The 10,537-nt window shown below is 39.3% G+C and overlaps 1 protein-coding gene across 1 annotated transcript in view; it reads right to left on the bottom strand.

The window, feature by feature from the left end:
* The window catches only part of bnl (branchless), a 30,943-nt gene extending 24,229 nt beyond the window's left edge, over positions 1-6,714 (bottom strand). Inside the window, exon 1 of the mRNA XM_011304175.1 lies at positions 4,398-6,714. Within this exon, the coding sequence (XP_011302477.1) occupies positions 4,398-5,244 (847 nt within the window). The 5' untranslated portion in view covers positions 5,245-6,714. The remainder of the gene's footprint in view (positions 1-4,397) is intronic.
* Positions 6,715-10,537: the final 3,823 nt, after the last annotated feature.

Here is a 10,537-nt window from a genome sequence, read left to right as displayed (position 1 = left end):
AATAATTTTATTTATTATTAATGAATTTATTAATTTTATGTGGAGATTTTATAGAGTTTGGTTCTTCAAATATATTTGTTTATTAGAAATTGTTTGTACTTGGTTTATGCTGAAAGCCGCACGTACTTCTAGAGGAATGATGCAGTTTTCGTAATCAATGCAGTTACGTCACTAATCCGCATACGTGACAAATGGCACGCGATTGGCTTATTGGAATGCTCGCATTTCAAGGTGCACTATCCTTACACCAATGACATTAACACGGCATCGTCTCAAGACTAATATTGACAAATCAATCTTCGACCTAATTTACGCACATGCATTAATGAAAATTAAGGATTCATTTTTTTCTTTTCGTATCGCGTACTTTAAGGAGTTATTTTCTCATTGGAAAATTTACTCGGTTGTTTAAAAAATCCTGTAATGAGATGACACGCGAATCTGTAATGAGGGAACAATCATGAACCTCAATAAATTCTTAACGCACAGGAGATTCAGATCTGATAATGAAATGATTAGATAATGAGATATGAAAAACCATCCAATCTTGTAAAAAAATACAGATATTATAACGCAAGTTCCTGAGGAAAGATTTCAATTACTATGTTGAAGGACGATAAGTTTGGAGACGCATAATTACGAACCCTATAGCAATTCTGGTTAGTGGGGTATCTTTACCAGTTAATGTGATGTGGAGGAAGCCTCCAGGCATTTACAGGAGAAATTAATGATGAAATTGTTGATAAACTATAATTATGAGCAATCCATTCAAAACTAGTTGACAGATATTTGGAAGACGTTTAAATAAAAAAAAGAAATCTCCACCGCAATTGTGCGTGGAAAATTTCCTAAAATAAAATGCAAAACTCCATGTTCAAAAATAAAAAAAATTGTCGTGAAAGAAAAAGAATATTTGATTTCGCTGCACTTCATCTTCTTTTCTTCTTTTTTTATGATTATTCATCAATAGAAATCAACGTCAATCAATTTGCGAGATCAATAAAATCAATGCAATGAAATTGACGGAGATGTCGAAAGCCCTCACGAGTCGTGACGAAAATCAATCGTTTTCCATTAGAGCCCTCCTAACGTAACCAAATGATACATGTGGTTTTATCATTTTTTTTTCTGATCGACGCCACACACGACTTCACCATCTGTGCCTTTTCAACCCGATCCTTCGGAGATATGAATCGTATCGTGATGATTATGAAATTGATTACGCTCATGATGTCCAGCTGGATAAGGTATCACCCTCTTACTCCCAAGTCATGGTCAAATGGGCCGAATGAAGAAGAAAGTAACAAAGTGTGTAGAAGAGTTTAGAGTGTTCAATCGATCTGTGGAATTGAGTCTATCGATTCCCCTATCAGAGACATTACTCATGATTCGAGAAAAGCTTTATACCAAATCAATGAGTTTGACTTGTGAGAATAAATAGAATAGATAAGAGTGAATACCAAACTTTCGTGTAATTTATCATTGAACACCTCTTTCGTTTTACCGTTTATGAACATCCGGGATATTTCAATTACAACGGGTTGAATTAACCACTAGACTAGCTCCTATCTAGGGGGTCATACCATACAGACGAATAGAAAAGCGTTGCGGAATAGTTAAACATGACTACTTTTTCTTCATTAATAATTTATTTAAAAACACGAACCTTTCCCCAAAATCCGATGCTTACGAAAAAAATTCCATATTTCATTCCTCACCGAGGGATCAAACTCAATCAACTCAATATTTAATTCACCTCTCATAAAAAAATATTTTGAAAATGTATATAATATGAGTCGATATCTCATATTTTGGTGAATTTGTAATAAATTATTAATTTACAAAATATATCGTGTGCATTAAGCAAAAGGTGTGGAAGGTACACTGAAAGGGACTTTTAGTCAGTACCAAATGTTACTTGAGAGAATAAATTTTTGTTTCTGATATAATTCGACATTTTTTAAAATTCACCACTTCAATCCAATTTTTCTTTCCAACGAGCAAACACTGCGAATTAGTTAACGAGTTTTATTTCTCATGTGGCAGCGTGTGTGTTCCAGAGATGCTGACTCCACACGAGATGGTTTATTGCCGCGGCAATTGAGGTAGGTCAATACTCAAGTACTACACAGTACACATAGCCCCTCGTGTACCCGTGGAAAACTATACATAGTTTTATCCGTTGAATTCACGCCCACAGCATTGCAATCACACGTTTCCGCATTCGTGTGAAGTTGTTATTATCTCTGCAACAACAACATTGTACAGTTTAATCTATCCTCTCACAGGATATGCCACACAAGTATGTATGTCTCTGTACGCAATTTGAAAATTCGCCGATTGGGCGTGCGATCAATTGGTATTACTGAGAGAAAACCTCAGAAAGTGCAAGTTCAATTAGACTGCCAGATTCTAAGAAATTCTCCCCAGACATTTCTATAAATTTATCTATCAAATTGCCGAGAAAATTACATATCTGGATTGAATCTTCATACCGTTAATTAAACTCTCAACCATCGGATATGCGGGATCCACATCGGTTCCAATGAGGCTTCACCCTACGTTCTTACCTCGGCATCTTAGTACACGTTACGCTCCTAGTGAAAAGTCACATTAAGAGGAGTAATCGCGTGACCAGGTATAATTCGCAGATAGGTTCTCGCATGAAGTATACGTGTGGACTTGCATCCAACTTGGAAGATATGCTGGTCAAAAGAAGCCAGAGGAAGCTGAAGTGGGAGGAGAAGAAGAATATAGATAGATACCTCGATGCTACGTGATGGGCCCGTTGTAAGCCCATAACCCTTTGAACCCCACAAGTTCCGGCTCTGGCTAATCAACTTATATTTATAATGCTAGGTTGATAAACTAACCTTTCAATTCTCAGTGGTCGGCCGCTACTTTATATTTATCATTGCAATTTTTACCCTGCCACATAATTTTAAAGTGACCAACCTGACCATAACTACCCGATCTCGGATTAGTAACGGCAATTCAATTTGTCAAAAAAAAAAGTACTCGACAATGATTGATTTTCTACACCATGAATTCCCTCAATGAATCATCTCCTAGAGATGAATTTCTCATTTTCATCTTCGAGTGGAATTCAAGTGGCAGTTGATTGGCGAGTTTCTTCACGTAAGCTGTCGCGATCGCGGCAATAGATAGATTCACTTGATCTTCAGCAGCAAGCCGCTACATCCACAATCTTCGGATACAAACAGACATATACGTACTACGAAAATCGTGATGGTTACCTATAAGGCAGAGAAGTAGACGGGATCACTGATTCTCCATTATCATCAATGACATCAGAGGGATGGAAGAAGTATATCTAACGAGCTGATCGAGAACATAACTTGCCCATGTTACTTCAAGTTTCTCGGCGAATTACATGTACCGAGAAGTAAGTCGATGTGAGTAGTGCAAGTCAATGCACCGCTCACAATCAATTTAATTTCATGCGATCTCAGAGATGATGAATCATTTAATTATGATTGAATTATCATCATTCGAAAGATTATCTATTGGTGGTATTCGTCCCAGCCCGCGGATTCCTCACAATTTCGATAGGCAATGATGTCTGATGTTGCAAGGAATATGTCGATAGGATGAGAATTCAATGTTATCTTTGAAACGAACCAGGTGAGACAGAAATCACAGGAGCAAAGAAAAGGGGGCAGAAGATGATGGAAAAGTGCGTTCGATCTAGAAGGGAATGGAGTACATTGCAACGTGATATCGCAGAGCAACTGCCTAGTACAGGCTGGATTCCACGATGATTGATCCAGCGGGGATCCTGTCGTCGTTGCTATCCGGAATATTTAACTTCAATTATCCCATGATAGTAGTTGAGATTAAAGTAGTTACGCTATTGCCGTGTTGCCCGATTGTTGGTTTCTGAATTGGCGCCTTAGTACGATTCGAAGGTGTTCACTCGATGCAATTCAAATAGACAATTACTCTCTCTAAAGCAGAAAAATAATCCAATAAAAATGATTACACATTTTGATTGAAGGCCACGGACATGGGAATCGAACAGCTGTTTGAGCCTGTGGTATTAAAATAAAAAGAGCGCCAAGTAGTAAGAACTTTGTATTGACTGCGAGAGCGAGTAAGAGAGACTTGCATCCGAATGACGGTATACCACTGGGATGCATCCGTGGATTTGGGCTACTTAATGGATCACGCCAGTATAACCAGTGTATTCTTGGATGAGACCGCCCAGTTGCGTTCCAATCGTTCTTTATGATCATCAAATTCGCCAACTCTAAAAGAAACACTGCGTAATGCGATCGGTTTGTTTACTAATTGATTAGTCAAACTCAGGGAAAACTCCAAAAGCCGATTGCAATGAGATTATCTTATACAGATGATAATGAGATTAATTTACTCACTGTAATCTGAAGTGTCATCATTGGATCCATTGACAGTACCATCCGACAGTATCTGGAGGTGACGATTTTTAATGTACATCCGTATTTTTCTCGATGCCCCAGTGATGTGTGACAAATTGGCTGACCTCTCGGCCCGGATGCCAGCGTCCAGCTCTACGGGAGCTGCCCCGACTACCCCGAACAACGTACCAATAGTAGCTATCCTTAAACTCGATTTCACTACCCTCGTGTGTCCAATCACAATGAGCAACAGTAATAGCACAAACTCTATGTAAAATAGTCTCTTCGATGGCCATTTAGTCTTTTTCTTTTCAGCATTAAATTTATAACGTGTATCCACAAACCATCTTTTAATCACTCCGCATTGATGATCGGTATGTCCATGCGAATTGAGATTGATATATCTACGATTATCCGATGATGAAAAACATTGACTAGATATCTCGGAAGGCTCTGACGATCCTTGTAGGTCTGTCTCCACGACACCCAGGCGAAATCGAGGATCGGCCTGTGATTCAGCCGAATCTCCCCGATTCCACTGATGATTTAACGTTTCTGTCTTCCAGTCAAGAAAATTCTGATGGCTCTTCACGAGCTCGTTGTTATCATTGGTGACAATGATTTTTTCCAATACTCTTCTCCGCGACCAATCTCTGCTCTCTTTTCGTTGTACCTGCCACAACTCCCTCGGAAGTCCGTGCCACCAAGTCCTTTTATTTTCAACACCAGTATTATCATCTTGAGCGAGCTGCACCGAGTTGTCCTCCTCTTGGGTGAAGATCGATTTTGGACCGTCGGAATAACGATGCAGCACGCTTGGCCCGCCCGTATCGATCTCACCGGGCATGACGCTCTCATCTACCCTCTTATTTTTTTCTTCTCTATCCCGTTATTTTAATGTCGGCAATCAACACGTTGACAGAGTTTTCAATTTTGAAAACCGTTGAAATATTTTGCGGCTGAATAACAATGATCATTTCAGGAGAATCGCGATAAAGTTGGCTTCCGTATTGCTTCTTCTGCGAGACAAGCGTATCCAGGGGAAGAGGACAGTGAACAACACTGTCGGCTCAACAACAACCGAGCCCTTCTTTTCTTCTGCTCTCGCATTATTGCGATGTCGATTTAACAAGTTAGAAATTTTCATAAGAGAAAAAAATAAACGTCAAGAAAATAAAAAGGATTGATCGGATTGATGAAAGCTTTGTCACTCTTGAGAAGACATTCAGATATTTATTTAGTAGAACTTTCAGGAAAGCCTAATGAATTATCCGTTGTTCAATCGATTTGATTTGAAATCGAGTTTAATCATTCCGGAGACTCGTCTTGCCGCAATACTGACGACTTCCTAGTCTACCAGTGCCGTCTGAGTTACGATGCCACCTCCTCTTTCTTTTTATGTTTCAATAGGATATAGACAGGTGGTATGTTGCTGGTGCATTGCACAGTACTAACTTCCTCGACTACCAGTTACCTTCCAACGACCTCGCACTTCCCTACCTTCTACCCACGGATATTGCACTTGATATTGTCCCTCTCACTTTATCAAAGATGATCTTCCTCGATCAATCGCAAGAACATAACCGTCCACCACGTCCCCTGTTTCACCTTAACGGGTCTTCCTCTTTCCTCTTCCTCTCTCTGTTTTCGTTTCACACCGATGAGATATGTAATATACCAAATGATTGCACCATAATCAATATAAATCAAGCATGACTACCAATGATCTAATACAACAGCAGTCAATTACGAGCGATCAATCACCCCCAAGACAATTCAACGTTCACACATGTTCACTCACAACAACACACATCACTTGTCATTCACTATTAATAATTCACTCGCGTGTCGCTGAGAGTGCCAACGAGATAAGACACACAGATCATTGAACTAATCAAGTGTAATGACGTTAAAGTGATATCTTTACAGGCAAAATTGTAAACCGCCCTTACAATAAAAAAAATTTGCATGGAGCAATGAGAATGGTGATTATGAAGATAAGAGAAATGGTGATGGAACAATTGGAATAAGTGATTGTAATGTGATATGAAGGGGGTGGGCACTCAGATAGGCACTTGAGGTTTGCAACTGATCAGTGTTTATCTTTCTCTCTCGGTTGATGGAGGTTGGATGATGCCGGTGTGGCGTCCGAGAAACTACTGAACGAGAGCCGCGCGGTTCTCTTCTCCGGCGCGGTTCGGGCCACTTGGTCGGTTAGCTCTCGTGTCGGGCCACATGGATGCGCGCACGAACCTCTCACGTACTACCAATACACTCAAATTTATACATTAAACATACACATAGATAGGCCATGAGTTAACTTGAGAAGGCTATTGGATGGCAATGTTGTGGACAGAGGTAAGAAAAAGTAGTTCAGTTGAGCTGCACCAAGCACCATGCACCAACTGCAACCGCAACATCTACTGTGTCGCCAAACGCTACCTGCATACCCAGGAACAACACTCAGCCTTCTCCAACCTCCTCAACTCTACCAACACATCACGATTCTCTTCCACTTTTGGTGATAACTTCAGCTCATTATCTGTCACCTGTCATCATCAGCAATTTTTTTATTATCAATTGTATCCCTTTAATTTTTTTTCTGGAAGAACTTGCGGTAGCTGGAACTTGATCGTACTTTTAATTATTTGTGAGCTACTTCTCCCTCCGGTTTTCATATCCAACTCTGGATCCCCTTGGAAAGCTCTCATTTCTCGCGGGTTGATCACTACTGTATTCTCTCTATTCCTGGAAGCTCGTCACATCCTCTTCAAGTCCCTTTTAATCCATTCGATTTAGCCCTTTATCCCTTGGCGTTTTGTCCCTGGGATTCCACCTCAAGTCGAGGGCGAATCGGTGACTCGTTCCTCTACCCCTCCACTCGCCGGTCTGTAGTTATTTTCGGAGCTTTTGCTCTAGCTGTCAACAGAAAATGGAATTTTTATTAAATGATGAAGAAGTTTATGAATATCATAACCCATCGTTTAATATTCGGTGATAATAGGAGATATTCTATTAGGAGGAATGGAAGAGCGGTAGCTCGGTTTAGTTTTGTCTTTCCCAGTACTACCCTGAGCTTCCAGATTACACAATCGACCACGACCGTTTTTCTGTTCCATTTGGGTACAACAGTCGTTCGTCATCCCAAGAAATGTTATCCATGGTGGTTCCTCCCAATGACAGTCGCTATCCGTATAAAACAAGTTGTCAGCGTTGTAACAAGAAACTTGAACAAGGCGATTCCACGGTTAAAACTAAAAAAGAGGGAAATGTATTTTCAAGGCAGTAGCTGTGGTGATTAGAAGGCGCCAGGGACCCAGCAAGAATTTTCACTCAGAAAATTCTTAGCCGGGTGATAATGTCAACCATAACATTTTCAAATTAGTGCGAGAGGAGGGAATTTCTGAGAAGAAAGGAAAAAAAAAAAGCTAGACCGAGGTATGGGTTTCAGGGGACTGTTAATGGGATGACTTTATCTAAATCCCTAGCATGGGTCGGCACTACAGTACAGCATTACAGTTGAGCCCTGCAAGGTCAATGAGATCATGAAAGAAGAAAAAAAAAGAAGACCGCCCAGTAAAACGCTTTTAAAAGCCCGTTCACCTAAGAAGTACACTGTAATCACATTTTATCTTGAGTGTAGTTTTAAAGAAATTAAATTCTTTAGAATTTAAATTATTTTTACTGAGCGACACCCCTCCCCCTGGGAAGACACAATTACCCATGAAGTGCTTTTTGAAGATTGCAAAGGCCTCTCGACATCCCTTTCACAATTTAATTAAGAGAGATTTGAGATTCCCTCTTGTTACTTCAACGAGTAAGTCTTCTCTAGCATTCGACTCAACCCTACATTTTGTTGGTGATCCAATGGCAAAAATTTCCCAGGGGGAGGAGCCCCAGAACTCTAGAGTGGTAAAGCTCAGGCAATTATCTACATTTCGTTGAACCTCTCACGAAAACTCGTACAGCGCGAATATACGTAGGGGAACTTTTCATCTCAGAGGGTGTGATGAAGTTTCATTGGGCTTAAGTGATCGAAATGGAACTGAGAATTTTATAGTACGTTCTTGATAAATATTTCTGAAGAGGCTCTCAAGTCCTCAAACCCCACTTCCACTTCATCATTGATCCTGCTTGGAGTCAAAGAAGTAAATTCTAACGAGATTATATCTTGTTACGCTCCTCAGCATCACGGGTGCGCCTCAAAAAAATGTACAGAATAGAATGAAACTAAAGTGAAATAAACTTGACAATTATTTCGTGCGAAGTGAAATAATTTTCATCCCTGTCAATGAATAATTGTGGCAACGCAAAAAAATAACTTTCACCGATCAGTAATTCGGCAATGCACCCCAGTAATTCCACCTCAAATAATTCTTCAGTAATCCAGAACTTTTATTTAATTATAAAATATTAATGATTCAATTGATGGCTGATTGAGCAATGAAATGAATGAATGTCCTCGTTTAATTATTATTTAATAGCTCAGGTGAGATTGGCTGACTCGATTGCATTTGTATCGCTTGAGGTTTGACTTTTTATCGAATAATCAATGCTGATTTTTTATGCGGATGTAATATGACGTCGAAACAAAAATATCTTAGGAAATCCAGAGGGCGTGTCAGGCCCCAAATTACCTGAGAATCAATTCCATTAATTCTCATCTCAATTTGACACTCGACGTCTGTCTCGATTATAGAACTAACTCGATCAGCCTGCTCCATGGCGATCCCCCTGATTATGACTGATGATATACGAATTTTTATATTATTTTCTGAGCCAATGAGAAACCCCGTCGCGTGGTCCCACCTTTTTTTAACACATTTTTTTTTTTCAATAATAGGTACATGAATGGGTTCCACTTTCATTAGTTATTCAGACTGCTTAATTGAGTATCCATCGCATCATTGTTCATAATATATTATAATGATGGGTGCATGTTCACTTCCATTTTGTCTAACGCCGTGAAGATTATGTTATAATCATTCTTTCAAGTTCTTCAGCAAAAGGCGTGGACAGGGCGTTCATGCGGAAGATAAAACCCGCTCTTTTATGGTGAACGGTCGGGGGGTCATAATAATTCTGAATATGTTGTGTTCACATAATAAAAATATGAAAATAACATAATTTTTCACGGAAGCTCGTTATCCGCCGTTCAGTGCAGGTCCATTGTTTTAAATAATGACGACTCAACCGAAATTCCATGTAGCAAATGCTACTGCTATGTTTACAATAAAATTTCTAAAACCACGAAGAAGAAACACGAAATTATCAACATCGAGAAATATTTTCTCTAAATGTTATAAAATTCAAAGTTATAAAATTAAAATCCCTAAAAATCTGAAAATAAGTGGATCAATAATGAATCATTTAAATCTGTACACATCTTAGTTTCATGCTTGGATTTTCAAATTGATCATTCCAGTTGGCGATACTTCCACTGAAAAGAGAATGAAGATTGAAGTGCTGATAACATTCCCATGAGATTAAATCGTATCGACGTGAAAAGTCGTATTAACCGAGGGAGCTACTCCAATTTTATAGTATAATAATAGTGCGGTGTGAAAATAATGTTTGCTTATCCTACCTCCAAAGGTTTTTTCGCATCAACCCGACAGGTTGACGAGTATTAATCGTCGCCAAAGTGAGTCAAGAAGTCTTGTGAATAAAAAACAGAGGGAATATGGCATGGAGGTTACCCACTGGATAATAATCGAGCGCATAATTTTGTCTGGAGGGCACACGCGGTGTTCACGGGCCTCAAATGTTATCCTCGGTTGCCTCCCTACCAGCCTAGTTAGCCAATAAAAAAATCCACGTGGGCATGAGCGAGACTACCCGAAAGTAATTTCATACACTTTTTTTCCATTTCAGAGTGTAACCAGACCGATCATCGTAATAACGATAATTACCTCGTTGTGGGTTCAACGCAAATGCCTCTCGGCAGTCATCCGTTTTATTTTTTCCGTCATTTTTTTATTCTCATATTATTGTGATTTTCACATTATTTCGATGCTTATTAATTCAGATCGAATTAATCAAGAACACGTGTGCCGATCCACTCACAAATTAATCAAAATACTGGAACAAGGGTTCTTATTTCAAGATAAATAATATTGCTAACTGTTTCTCCACTCAAT

Source organism: Fopius arisanus, unplaced genomic scaffold, assembly GCF_000806365.1.
Source record: "Fopius arisanus strain USDA-PBARC FA_bdor unplaced genomic scaffold, ASM80636v1 scaffold00037, whole genome shotgun sequence".
Classification (NCBI taxonomy): Eukaryota; Metazoa; Arthropoda; class Insecta; order Hymenoptera; family Braconidae; genus Fopius; species Fopius arisanus.
Note: the sequence above shows the minus strand (reverse complement) of the source record. Positions and strands in the feature narration are given on the sequence as shown.